Source organism: Phascolarctos cinereus, unplaced genomic scaffold, assembly GCF_003287225.1.
Source record: "Phascolarctos cinereus isolate Bilbo 61053 unplaced genomic scaffold, phaCin_HiC Scaffold_1;HRSCAF=81, whole genome shotgun sequence".
Lineage (NCBI taxonomy): Eukaryota > Metazoa > Chordata > Mammalia > Diprotodontia > Phascolarctidae > Phascolarctos > Phascolarctos cinereus.
Window position 1 is genome coordinate 180507239 of NW_027555514.1, and position 14974 is coordinate 180522212.

At 34.3% G+C, this 14974-nt stretch overlaps 1 protein-coding gene across 3 annotated transcripts in view; it reads left to right on the top strand.

Moving 5' to 3' along the window:
- Positions 1-272: 272 nt before the first annotated feature.
- LMO3 (LIM domain only 3) overlaps positions 273-14974 on the top strand; it is a 70328-nt gene continuing 55626 nt past the window's right edge. Inside the window, exons 1-3 of one of the 3 annotated variants that reach the window (XM_020994368.2) lie at positions 273-594; positions 985-1051; positions 6698-6911. In XM_020994368.2, coding sequence (XP_020850027.1) covers positions 6706-6911 — 206 coding nt within the window. In that variant the 5' untranslated portion in view covers positions 273-594; positions 985-1051; positions 6698-6705. The other 2 variants (XM_020994367.1, XM_020994366.2) reach the window with 2 other exon arrangements.

Here is a 14974-nt window from a genome sequence, read left to right on the forward strand (position 1 = left end):
TGGGGACAGTTTGTTTTAAATGTAGCCAGATGTTGCAAAATACCGTAGTTATTCAAAGAAATTCTTATTATCTGCTGTTTCCTGCCCCCGCCTCCCCCCTCTCCCCCGTTGGAGTTTCATTTTGAATGTGCTGGGACATATAGAGTCCTTTCTAAGTTGATTTCTGTACAAGTCACTTTTTCTTTTTTCTCTTTCTTTCTTTCTTTCTTTCTTTCTTTCTTTCTTTCTTTCTTTCTTTCTTTCTCTCTTTCTTTCTTTCTTTCTTTCTTTCTTTCTTTCTTTCTTTCTTTCTTTCTTTCTTTCTTTCTTTCTTTCTTTCTTTCTTTCTTTTTGTGAGGGGTTGTCCCTGGTGTTTGTGTCTAGCATATGCATGTGGTTTTGCTGACTGCACTAGCAGGCTTGTAAATTTTCACCATGGGAAATTACCAACAAAGCCCAATCTGTCTCCTGGCTGCTTTGCACTTTCGGAGGGCGGCTGTACTTGACTGAGCTGCAGAACGAGAACACGAGAGGGAGCGAACGAAGGAGGGAGGGACGGGAGAGACAGAGAGAGAGAGAGAAGGAAAGAAGAAGGCGGGGGATGGGGGGTGAGAGGTAAATAGTCTTAAATCGGAAGGGAGCTGCTTCTCTATGGTCTTGACAAGAGCTGCCTGGGCTCTGCTGGCTCAGTAATAACTGAGTGACCTTTTCTTTTGCTGTATTATGTCTGGCTGGTAAGGGATTGCATTTTGCAGCTGATAAAGCCCTGGCTTCATTCAGCTTGGTTCCTCACACGCTGCTTAGGTAAGTTGTCTTGAGCCAGGACAGAGAAAGACAGCCGTGGACTGTAAGATACTAAAAGGAGGACACCTGTAGCTCAGATGTGGTCAACACAATTACTTGGCGGATCCTTGAGGACCTCATTATTTTAAACTTAAAGAATAGCGATTCCCTCCCCTGTCCTTTTTTTTTTTCAAACAATGCTTCTTTTTGACCTTTCCCAAGGAGAAGAGCTACAAAGCAGCCACTGTGCTCACTGAACTGCCTCCCCCTGTATTGCTTAATTGAGAAGGTAAGTGAAGCAACTGTATACACAAGCTTTGGGTTATTTGTGGTGTGTGTATGTGTGCGCGTGCGTGCGTGTGTTATGTGGGCATTTTTTTTCTGCCTCTCCTAATGAGGTATAAACTAGAGCCGCAACACATCGTCTTCTGCACTGTAACTTTCGCTCAAGCTGCAGCTCTGCTGAGACGATTTTCTTTAAATCATGTGAGGCTTCATTATTTTTATGATGAGACATGAAATACATGCAATCGGAAGATGCTGATGGAAGAAGGGAGAGAAGCTCCTCCGCTGAACATCTCAAGTATTAGAGTCAAAGTTAACAATGAACTGCAGCATTTCCACACGCTTATTCTTTGTGGCAGAGAATGGGGGGGGGGGGGTTTGCAGTTCTTAAGAGAATTTTAGGGTCAGTGGGACCAGGGATAGAGTGATAGGTGGATTTTTATTTTTGCTTTGTGGGATACGATTCAGTGACTGCTTCTATTCTGCCACTAATACCCCCCAGTAGTTTAATTAGGAGAGTCTTCGTTCTTCATAACACTCGTTTTCCCTTTCTAAATAGATATGGTAAACACATCATTTCACTTAACTGTCCAGTCCTTTCTGGTAGCAAAGTGTCTAGAGTGCATGGGTGTTGGGTATGGATGGAACCTGGGAAGGGGAAAGAGATTCAGTGAAATGAGGTGCCGATGGACTAATAGCCCAATATTAGACTGATGCGGCGCATTTTTGGAGGCTATACAGATTGCTATTATGAAATACAAGTCAGATTTATGATCTTTTTCATATTGAACATGATATGGTATGCTAACGCTGCATGTGACAGTTTAATCAAATCCATTTGTTAAAACGAAGCTAAAAGAGACCGCTGGGATTATAGGATTACGGACAGAGTTAGGGAAACATGTGGCTTTGTCATTCGCCATCATTTTGAACGCTGCCACATTGCAAGTGGTGCAAGTGGTTCAGTTTGTGCGTGTTGTCTTGTCTGTCAACCCTTCTCCCTTCCCCCCACCCCCTGTCGACACTCCGACCCTTTCCCAAAGTGGGTGCACAATAGTCTGTTCTCGACTGTGTATCTGAACACCAGCTTCTCACTTCAGCCAAAGCAAAAGGGACGCTACCACTTTTCCTTGGATTACCAAATCCAATGAGAAGCTGCTACTCAGGCATTCTTAAATCAACTCATGCAGAAAAAGGAGAAAAGTTTTGGTAAGGTTACTATCATGTCGTAGCTGTACTTTGCAGCAACCTGGCTTTAATGTTCCTTTAGTGTGTTTCTGAAGATATCCGAAATATTTTTGCTGTAACTGCTTTGAAAGACTGCTGTTTAAACCAATTAATCTTGCTAGGTGCAACAAATATTGCTACATTCTTTGCAAATCATCCCTGTGTGGCTGAAAAGACACTGCCACAAAAGAGGCTGGATTGTAAACCCAAAAGGAATTCTTTGTTATACTGTATGTATGTTTCTTATTTTTTGATTTTGCATGTGAGCTGCATCAAAATTGAACTCAGTCTTGCAAATCTCTTGTTGGCCTTTGCCAAGCACTAGCACTTTGCTGCCATGGTAACTGTAATTAAACTGATAAGAGTGGAAAAATGTCAGTATCTCTGAGCCTTGCAGCTGCATTGGAGAAAAAGGGAATCAAATTGGTTCCCAGCTCCATTGCTCAAAAAAGAAGGGGGGTTGAGAGGGTGGGGAGGAGGGAGTTGAAGGGGTAGAACGGAGTTATGCAGCTCCAGTCCCTGAGATATAGGGACATCTATTTGCATTGTTGTCCCTTAGGGGGCTACAGCCTGCAGGGATGCTCTGGGCCACTGAACAGAGGAAAACAAGCTTTTAGGCCCAATCCAGCTTTCAAATGGGGTAGGGGAGGGATTGATTTGGGGATTGGAGGGGGTAAAAAAAGAAAATCTTTTGTTTAGTACCCCTCAGCATTTGAATAGCCTTGTTGGTCAAATTCTTTTAATCTGTGTTAGGGCTCCTAGGTATGGGACATGCATTCTCATTTTAGCATCTTCCTAACTCACCTCAGCTGTCAACCTGCTGTGTAGCCTTACCTCTTGTTCCTTTCCCCTTTAGAGAGAGAGAGAGAGAGAGAGAGAGAGAGAGAGAGAGAGAGAGAGAGAAACAGAGAGACTTCTGTAAGTGGGAAAGTAGTTTTTCATCTGAATATATACTATTGGTTGAAAGGCAGTGTCTCTAAGTGTTGAAAATCTCTTTATTAAAAAAGAACCCCCATGTTATAGAGTTGTGGTTACTTTGTTGTGTTAACTACTATAGCTGAGACTTTGCGGATGAATAGCACAGAACAAGAGAGCATAATGGAGGCAATCAACCGTTAGGCTGGCTCACAATACAATCCAGGCAATTAAAAGCTCACCAGAGTTTAAATGAAATGGTTCTACTTATTTCTGAACACCATACTGCACAGGCCATTATTTGTCTTTAAAAAAAAAATTGATTTCCCTTAAACTGTCAAATAACTCGGAATAGCAGGGTCTCAAAGGCAATAAGAATTTCCCTCAGAACAATTTACATGCCAATCTAAAACTAGTTATGACTCCTGATGTGCTATAAGAAACTTCTGAAATGTTTCTTGGCTTATGAACATGTAACTTTACAAAGACCTTTTTTTGAACGGTCAGGGAAATCTGCTGACTACTTTATAAATTCTATATATGTGGCAGAATAATTGTGAAATAACCATTTTCTACAACTAGCAGCTGAAATGTTTAATTTTAGGAGCAATATGATCCTTCTAAAAGGAAGCCACATAATGTAATATAGAATATCCTACTCCTGTGCTTAAATGACCTAGGGGTCATATAGTCTATTAAGTACAAACATTAGCTGAATTCTGAGTGCTAACTTAAAATGTTAAGACAACAACAAAAAACATCTTTTTTTTGGAGATAAGTAATCTGTTTTCTAATTTTCATAAAGACTAGTTTCTACTGTCTGGAGATTTTTGAGTGAGAGATTTGGCCTTATATTCTTTATGGCTGTAACATAACTGGGAAATATAGCTTAGTTGGTTTTTCAGATGGGAGTTTTCTCCTAATTTTTCTGGGCACTAACGCTCAAAAACAAACAGGAATTACAAACTGGAGAAAGTAGAGCAGTCTTCCTTTCAAACCTTTGATTCCACATATACCAAATCTGTATATGCCTCTGTAATCCAGAACCATATTTATTAAATTAAAATGCTTCCCCTATTCAGGTATTAAGGACATTGGGGAATGTGGTATGTTGTAATTGATGGAATTTATTCCCCATAGAACCATACTAGAAACAACCAGTTACGATCAAAGAATCTTCATTTGATAGAAGTTCTAGAAAGTAAGCTTTAGCAGGATGACTAAGGGTCATGATTGAGCTATCCTAGGTTCTTAGTTCCTTCAAAGGAGAGGAATCAGGCCACAGGGATACTGCCTGCTATTCTGTACAAAGAACTCTTAACTCAACATCTAGTCTGGAACTCTGGTTAAACCAAAAAAAATTTAGCCATGGAAGTTTCATTCTAACAAATGTTCACCATTCCTTAAAAAAAAAGTGTTCTCTTACAAAAAGCTGTGTAGGTTGAATGTATCTTCTCTTTGTCTAAGTAATTTGAAGCAGAATTATTAAAGGCTGTGGTAGAACAGTTACCATAATGTCACTTGTAGAAAGTTGAAGAAAACTTATATAATTGGGGGGGGGGGTGGAATGGAGCATAGCTAGATGTAGAATGTGGCCTTTATTTTCTTAAAGTAGTTAGTAAGAACATGCACAATTAGTGTAAAACATCCTTTTCTCTGCTTCCAAGTTTGGGCTTCAGTACTTTTGTGAAACAGTGAATTAGTGAAAAAAACATTCAGGAGACAAAGATTCTAATCTTAGTTGTAACATTAAATAACTGTGTGACTTTGGAACAAGCCACTTGACTTCTCCTGGCCTCTGTTTCTTCATTTCCTGTATTTGGGATTGGGAGGAGGCTCCACATAAGAGAATGGAGGATATTTTTCAGTTTAAACGTTCTATGATTTGACTTTATGGAGAGGGTGTATGTTCAGTACAAATCAATTTAGGAAAAAGGGGGAATCTTAAAAATGAGTGTATTTTAATTTACTGTCAAGAGTACGGCCAAAATACAATAGTCTGAGACAGCTCTGACGGATTTATGATAAAAAATGCTATGCCTCCCCAGAGAAAGAACTGATGGGGTCTGAATACAGATTGAAGCATAACTTTTGTTTTTTACTTTATTTTTCTTGAGGTTTTTGTCTATGTTTTCTTTTACAACATGACTAATATGGAGATGTTTTGCATAACTACAAATATATAACCTATATCAAATTGTTTTCCTTCTCAATGGGGGAGGGCGGAGGAGAAGGGAGGAAGAGAGGGAATTTGGAACTTGAAGTTTTAAAAATGAATTTTAAAAATTGTTTTTACATGTAATTGGGGAAAAGTAAAATACTAAATAAATTTTTTTTAAAAGGAGTATGGCCAAGTTGTAGAACTGGATAGACATCTCTCATTCATGATAACTGGTAACCAGATATATACATTTATGAAAAGATGACTTTAAAAAAAATTTGGTAAGGAATGATTAATGCCTCTTGTCTGTCTTCTGATACTGACCTTTGAGGTGGAAATATAACTACAGTTGGCCCTTCCTTGATACCCTTTTAAAGTGTTATCTAATATTTTGTTAGAATTGTAACTTGATATGTTAAAATGCATAGTTTATATGATTGTAATATAGGCACTGGTAGCTATACTCTCTTTTAACATAAGGACCATATATTGAAATGTCCATTATTTAGGAATGTTTGTATCTTTAACTGATCTGTTACAAAATTTTGTGTCATATACCCCTTCAACTACTGTAAGCTAACTCCTTTCTCCACACAGGAGACACCATACTCTTCCTACTACCAAATACACATTAAGTGGTTATTTTAACCTAGCTATTTCAGATATTTCAAGATTGACACTTATATACTGGAGGGCAAATTTATGTGTAGTGCATTATTAAGTAGATTTCTTTAAAAATTGTTTAGAATTTTAATCACATTCGCTCCCCAAGGGAAATGTTCTATTCAGGAGCAGAAACATTATACAATTATCTAATATTACTTAGCTTCATATTTATAACAGCTGATTACCATGACATGAATATTCTCTCTCTCTCTCTGTCTTTTTCTCTCTTTCTTTCCCTCTCTCCACATATGTGTTTGTATATATATGTGTGTATATATATATGTGTGTATATATATATATATATATATATACACACACACACACACACACACATACACACATACATATATACACATATAAGCATATACCTATATAGAAATATACATATAAATATATGTGTATACACACATATGCATAAATATAGTATTTTTATCACTTGATACTTGGAAGATGAACAAATAGATGAGGAAAGAAATTGAGTGAAGAAAGTATAAAGTGTAAATGACAGCCTAAGTCCAATTTTATATTTTCAGTAAACATCTTAGAATAAAAAAATAAGACCTTGTACTTCTATAGAAAGCATTGCTGAATTTTTGGAGTCTGATTTTGATCTTTGCTGTCTTTTCATTCCATCTGATAGTCCCAGTTATTTCCTTTTTTTCTTCTTCTCAACTTTCTTAGGTATACAAATGCTCTCAGTCCAGCCAGACACCAAGCCGAAAGGTTGTGCTGGCTGCAACCGTAAAATCAAGGACCGATATCTCCTGAAGGCCCTGGACAAATATTGGCATGAAGACTGTCTGAAGTGTGCTTGCTGTGATTGTCGGTTGGGAGAGGTGGGCTCCACCCTGTACACTAAAGCAAACCTTATCCTTTGTCGCAGAGACTATCTGAGGTAGGCATTATCCTTGTATACCAGAGGTGACTAGACTTTTAAGAAATTACCAGCTTTTATGGATTCCTTCACAGCATCCCCCACCAAATGACTGATGCTGAGCTCAACCCTCAGAACTGTTCTATGTTTTGATCATGTTATAGCATAAAAAAATGACTACACTGGATATCAGCAGTATGTTGTTACCTAGTCTACTCAGTTTATAAAATCAATTCCCTATGTCTGTTGAAATTGCCAGAAAGTATCAGATGTGAATGTGTTGTATATACATATACGTATAGACATACACAATGTCTTTTTGTATCTGTAAAGTTGTCCACACACATAATTTCAACAGAGGGGAAGAGGGAAATAGGTAGGTAGATTAAGGTTATGACAAACACACACACACACACACACACACACACACACACACACACACACAAATATGTAACTGAGTACTTGATTTTATTGAACCCTGTTTTTAAAAAAAGTTTTGAAAGCATTGTGTGAAATAATTCTGTCACTGGTAATTATTTGGACCTGAAGAATTAGTAATCTAAAGAACTGATCAATTATTCATCTTTCATGTAAATATAATTTTGAAATTCTTAACCAATGCTAGTTTTGAAGAACTTGCCTTGCAGTTTGGTAAAAGATTTTAGTGTGTGTTCATACGTGTTATTCAGGTTCTCCTTCCCCCAAAAGTTATACTGACTAGCATAAAAAATAACCCTGAACTTTAAACATTAAACCTGCCAGTAACTCTATGAAAAGCAGGGTATTAAAAGACTTTACCATTAGCAAATGACATATCTCCTGTAAGTTAAACAGCTGAAGAGATATAGGAGTGTTCTGATGCCCGTGGTTATGAAGCTAGCAGTCAGGTAAAACTTCATTCTAATAAGTCTTTTTCATTCCAGAGTTCCCCGCCCTTGGATAGGCAGTAAGTTCCAAAATGTCAATTCACAAAGCACAATGCTCTGAATTTCAGAAATGAGTGTGGATTGATTTTTTTTTCCCCAGTAGAAAACTACTATATAAGGAAAGACTCATTTGAAACTTCACATTGGCGATGGACTTAAAGTGATGACTTCTTGTTCCTGTGCTGATGCTCTGGTGGGAAACTTAAATCAAACTGTGCTTGTAAAGCCCCGTCAGAAATACAGCTTGATCAATTAGTAAAGCTATGAATTTATTTCTGTCAACTTATGTCATACTTTTTAGTGGATGACCTTTTTGGGGAGATTATAAAATTCCTATACGGAGTAACCCAATCTTATTTTCATGCAGGTTCACAAATGACAACATCTCATTTTAATTGGGGTCCCATCCTTAAAGATGGTACAAAAGCTTTCTAGCTATCCAATACTATGTTCCCAGGTGATGCAGAGTATATTGAATTACTCTGTGTTGTTACTTACTATGGTGCTGTGAACTTTTGGTCTTCAAAATAAGTGAATCTAAAACTGAGAAGTGGCTGTTTAAAATGACTTAGTCAAACCTTTAAGTAGCAATTTTGACACCCTGGAGTAAGCAGCACTAATCAGCCATCAAATCAACTTTTTTTTTGGTAGGTGGGGATATAGTAATTCATGATATGAAAATAACATAAAAAAGAAAATTCATTTGAACTGGAAGAGACAGTTAGTTACTATGGTGGCTTCTATCCTGATGAAGAAAATGAGGTTTTGAATTTTTGTACCCTCTAAATTCTGGTGCCCAGGGCAAAGCCCCAGTTACCACTTTATGCCTTAATTATAACTCTGGTTTTGCTCTTTGATTATTACTGATGCAAATAACTGGTAATTGTTTTAGATAATAGAACTATGCCTATTTACATAGTTAAGATTTGAAATCATAGTTTTTCTTCCCCTCAGTTTACTGGTAAACTAGCTTTATTTCCTGATCCTCCGCCCAAAAAGTAGCTGGATCTTTTGCAACTGATTTATCACCCTAATAATTTTACTACTGCTATACTGACAAGCAGTCACATTATTTAAACCCTTACCCATAGGCATGTTGTGCTCATGATATTTGCTAACAGTCTCTCAGATTAATTTACATTAAAATTCCTTAAAATAAACTCTTGGTTAACCTGAACAGGAATTATATGGACTAATGTACCATTTCAGTTGGAATCAAAATTTTCCAAATTGTATACAGAGCTCCAATATCTGGTTCCTTTTTCAGCTAAAATTTTGCTTTACAAAAAAAAAAATTTCAACATTACCTCTGGACAAAATATCTCCAGATGTAATAAAGCAAAATGAACATTATTGCATCAGTATGAATTTAATTTGCCTTCCAAAGAAGTTTTAACCATTTCCCATCTATGGATTTTAGTAAAATATTAAACATGGTATTTGACATTCAAGTAAGTGTCTTACTGCACATATTAAATCATTGTATTTTTCTGTCATAGTTCTGCCTTCATGATTGACCTCACTATAATGGAACCCAAATTTTTAGTGGTTTTGATTTCAAGCTTGCTAAATGATACAATGCTGTTTAACTTTCAGCTCTTGAAAATTCCATATACTTTCTAAAATCCTACATCCTGAATGATTATATAGTTGTTGATCAGAATGCCATTTCTTCTTAACTGATCATCGCCACATTTAATAACCAGTTATGTTAATAGCCTTAGACTTGTTAACATTTCAAACTAGTTATTAAGAGAATGTTATTACTTATTTAAACTGAACATATAAGTTATTAATAAAATTAATCTTTCAGGTGAATTAGTAATTCACCTCTGACAATGCAAACATAATATGGAAAAGGCTGTGTGTATGTAGATGTGAGCGTGCTTAAGAAGGCATTTTTATTAAAAACACAGGGGTAACTTTTTTTAAAGTAGAAAACATGAAGTCTCACCTTGGAATATTTACACACAGACCAAATTTCTGTGCAAGTAGTCATGTAATCTTTATAATTTTGAAATCTAATTTTACATGCAAAACAAATTACAAAAATATATTTAAATATTATCAAACAAGCTTCACTGAATAAAGTAAAAATAGAATTCAGTGGTATTAAGATAGTACTATAAATCACTTGGTCTTTTGCCGCATTTTGATCATCCAGCAGTATTAGTTTAGTAAAAACCAATGAAAAATGTGATTTTATTCTTGTTAAATTTTCACTTTAAAAAATTTCATTGAAGATTTTAGATTAGAAAATTTGGTTTCCAGTAAATGAATTAATTTACATGACATTACTATTTGGACTTTTCATATTTTAATATTTAAATACTTTGAGACAAGCAGGTTGTAGAGTAATTAAAACATTTATATTATTGCTATTTTCTCCTTTTCTAAATCTCCAGGAACTTTTTTTTTTTAAGTGGGGGTGGTGGGTGGTGATAGGATAAACCTGATTAAGTGAAGGTTATGTTGCTTTAGACTAGAAAATAATTAGATGACTATATTAAAAATTGAAATTGTCACTACTTTGTATAAAGGAGAGGCAGGAAAGCTTAATTACTTAACATATCCCCTTTGATGTGTGACAAGGAGAAATCGTGGACTTCTCAGTTGTTGCTTTGTTAACTTTAGTATAGTCAGGGACAAAGGTCATGATGACAGTTGGCAAGGACTCTCAAATAACTTAAGAAACTTCCGAGTGTAGAAACATTTGTAGGCAACCAAGTTATGCAGCCTTATTCACATGAATATATATATTTATGGTACTTCTTGCAATGAAATAAAGGTCTTCTGCACAAATAGGATAGAATTGGGGCAGGGAGAGAGGGAACCTTAGGAATCTAGTCCAACTTAATATTACATACATTCGCTTGGAATATCTTGGTTTATCCTTGGAATGTCCTTGGTTTGTGTTCATAATGGGTGAGATTCCTTAATTCTCTCTGATGTATCACTAAATTTTTGAAGCCTTACCTAAGACATGGCAGAATTTATCCCTCAAATAAATATTTTTTCTTAAACTCAAGGAATAATGGACTTTGACTTCTGAAGTACTATTGCTTTCCATGCTAAGCTTATGGATCAAATGTACCAATCAATGTTGAATCATCAAGAACGTTAAATTCTTCCGCTGGGAACTTGTATAGTTAAGAACTATAGGTGACCACATTTCCCCCTTCCTTTCTCTAAAGTAAGATGAACTTGGGATGAATTAGAACTGTTCAGATATATCTAACAATGCAAAATTAATTAATGTTAGCTGTCTAGCTCAATTTAATTTTAAAGCACCAGTCCACCATTGTGCAAAAGGTTAATAACCATCATATAAAAGTAGTTGTTTTAACACTAATTGTCTATCAACAGTGGGGAATTAATGGATTGGAAATAACCTTGCTTAGTTTGTATTTCTTTTATAAATTACAGATTGAAATATTTAATGTTCATTCAGTCATTAGAATTAGTTTGTGGTATGTGTGTGTGCATGCATGCCCTTACTAAAATATCAAAGCTGAAAGGAAAATATACTTTTCGACTTAAGAAAAGTAAATAGCGTCAGATTCACTATTCAGGCTTTCTGGCAATTTTGTTTTCTTTAAACCTGCCAAGGTATTTGTAGTATATTTCAAAGCATTAAGTTAATTTATAGTATGAGTTAAATCTCTGTGAATGCTATCTTACCAAGTAGCTCTTTGAAAGCTGCTTACTCTGCATATTGTGGAAACTGAGTTTGTATTCCTATAAAAAAGAAAAAAAAGAAATGTTCTGACTGGGAAAACCTAACATATGCTGCTATTCTGTCATAGTTTTCTCTCAAATTACTTATTTATAAATGAGAACACTGAGTTGGGGTTATTACTTTATTCTCAATAACAACTACTTATTTCTTAAAGTATTTGAAATTCCTTTTCTAAGTGAAAGTTAACTCAAGAGCTCAAAAATAAGAAATTAATGAGAAATAACACTTCAAAACTTTGGGTTGACTTAAAAATAGTCAGTCTAGAGATTTTTTTCAACAGAATTATATTAATAATACATAAAATATTGCTGCTATTAATTTACAACACTTTATAGGTTATAAAATTAGTATTTATATGATCGGGCTTGATGTCAGGTTATCTAGCTAGTATTGCACAGCAATTTGATAATATGTTAAATTACAGTTCAGTAATAAGGTTAAATTTCTAACTTTTCCTTCAGTCTTTGACCTTTCCATTAATCGTTTTAAAAAATCCAATATTTGACTTTTGGAGGTTTTTTTTTTCCTAGAAAGAAATATCATTGTTCTTTAAAAAATAAATTTTTATTTTAAAATTCTAAACTATGTTTTGTGAAAGATTATAGAATCAGAGATTTAACTCATAAGAAGGGACATTAGAGGTCATTCAGTTAAATTGGGACTGTAGTCAAACCCCTTCATTTACAGATTAAGAAACAGAGACCCAGATAGTTTAAGTAATATTTAGTGTAATCTCTTCTGCTTCTGTACCCATTTGTTTTATGTCCTTCAAAATTCCTAGTGTCATTACCCTTTAATCATATTAATTTTTCCAAGTTAGTGCTAATATGAAATGTTTTTAGGCCTGTGGAAATCCAGAGTCTATTTGTTAATGATTTCATAATTCAAACTTAATATTTTTGAATCTATTTATAGTCTTATTAATTTTTATAAATTCAAAATATTATTCTTAACTGAAAAATATCCAGGTGGGTTTTAACATTTATAGAATACATATTCATATGTAGTAGATTATATCATAATATCCTAGGACAAAACAAATATCTAAATATATTTCATAAACAGTTTTTACAGCATGCTCCATAGGAAGAAGAAAAGAAATAAATAAATAAGCATAAGCATTTGTCGTATTTAATGGTAAACGTCTTGTCATAAGGGTGGCTTAGGGGAGGAAGATAGAAATATATTAAAATTCTTGTTCAGGTATGTGTTTGAGTGCTTCTATAGCTTTTTGAACTTTCTGTAATATTCTTAAATATGTATTACATAATTTTGAAATTTCATTTTTTGACTGTGAAATATATGTTTTCTTAACCTTAAACTAGAGATGGTATTCCACTAACCTTTATAAATCACAAAGTATTCCATGCTCTTTATATTTTTATTTATTTTGACTATTATCTATCCCTTTGAAACATAGAATTCTTCAGTCTAGATAACTTTCACATATAGATACTGGTTAGATATATTGGATTTAGTAGGGGGGGAAATTTTCTGCTTCCACAAGTATATTTAGGATTAAATACATACAGAAATAACTTACTTGTGAATTGCAAAAATTGCTTATTTTGCACGTAGTAAATATATAGACTTCTGAGTTTAAAATTCTAATTTTGGATGTTTCTAGAATCTAACAGAGTGAGCACAGTGCTTTGTAACCTTACTGTTAAAATTGGTCAGCCCTTTAATAGAATTTAATGTTCTTTCAGCAATGAAAAATGAAAAATAAATAGAATTTTGCTGTGTTGTGGTGACGAAAAGAAGCAGGATGAAAACAGTAATTTGGTAAATGTCAGATTCTGAATATATCCTGTGAACTAAATAATTGTGAGTGTAGCATAGTAAGACTTTGTTCCATATCAAATATAGCCTAGAATAATTGGTTGATATAAATGACTATTGAATATTGCTTCATAAAAATGAGAAAACATTAAGTCTTTGATATTCCTTTCTGAAAATTCCTTACAGTTTCTATGAGTTTGTATCATTCTAAGCTTTACCCATTTTCCATGAAGGGGAATTGTTTAATAGCATTTATTGAATTAACATGAGATATATAGAACACATGAAACCTAAATGCTATTTCAATACAGAATTGATTCCAACTTCATATTTTAGATTTTTACTCCCATTGATTGTTTTCTAATTGTTAATTTTTATGTAGTTGAATTAATTTGTATACATCAGAAGTGACCACAAAACAGTAAAAATATGACATTGGATTTCACTGTCTACATTTCTATAATTTTTGCTGGTTCTTAACACTATTTAGGATGAGTGATGTACCGAGAAGGGCATATAGACGCCCTCCTTGTTAAGAATCCTCTTCTCTGAGCTAGTACAGCAGAAAAATCATGCATGAACAGCAAGAGATAAAAATTGAGAAATAACCAACTTTGTGAAGGAATGTAGAGGGAAAAGTTTGGAACATTAAAAATCATGGATTTGCTCTTCCTTCACTGACAACCTCAAGGCATTTCAATTCTCTTTGGTAGAGTCTGGCACTTGAAAATGTGATAATGTATTTTGCCAAGACATGTTATCTAGTAATTTCAAACATCAGACACTCTAAAAATGGCTGATAAACATTTTCAGTAGAAAATTTGCCTATTTTTTAAAATATAAAATTCCTAAATCACCTTGTGATTTAATTGAATCAGATGATATTGCTGCTTCTGTTTAATAGCATATCTGTTAACACTCCTTCCACTGTCAAATTTTGTGCTTAATAAATTCTCCCTACTTTATTTTATTTCCTAGGAGAATTTTCCTTTATAATAGATATTTACTTTATAAAGCATGGGAAGCTATACTTTTTAGCCATTTTAAAGTGGGTGTTTATATCTTCCTAATTTAATGTTCTTTCAGTCTGAAGCTGTGTTTAGGCTGTGAGCTTTCTTGCCATTATTCCTATCATAGAAATGTATGAGTAATAGCAAAATTAAGTGGCACTTTTGAATTGTAATGTTTTGGGTTTAGAACCCTATATGTCAAAACATCTTGGACATTCTTTTCACCCACATATTTTCATAACCTTTTATGCAATTGTTAGTTTCACACATTATTACTTTGTAGTGTTATAATTTTGTTTCATGGTGGGGCTGCATAGTAGAGCCTGTTGGGGGAAAAAAGCATACTTGTGACATTTTGGAATTGATAGAATGTCTGAAGTTAAGTCAGTGTAGGTTTTCTATATTAAGATGATATGTAGACATAGTGTTGTTTAATATTGAAAACTTACTAAGTGGATTAAAGAGGAAATAAACTCCAAAATATAAAAGTGGTTTGCACAAGAGTACTCTCAAATTCAATTTTAAACAAAACTTATTGCTCATGGAGGGGGAATATCTTTTATGTAAACCAGTTTTATTAATTAAAATAATTACTTTAAGTAAACATAAATATGTAATCTGACAAGT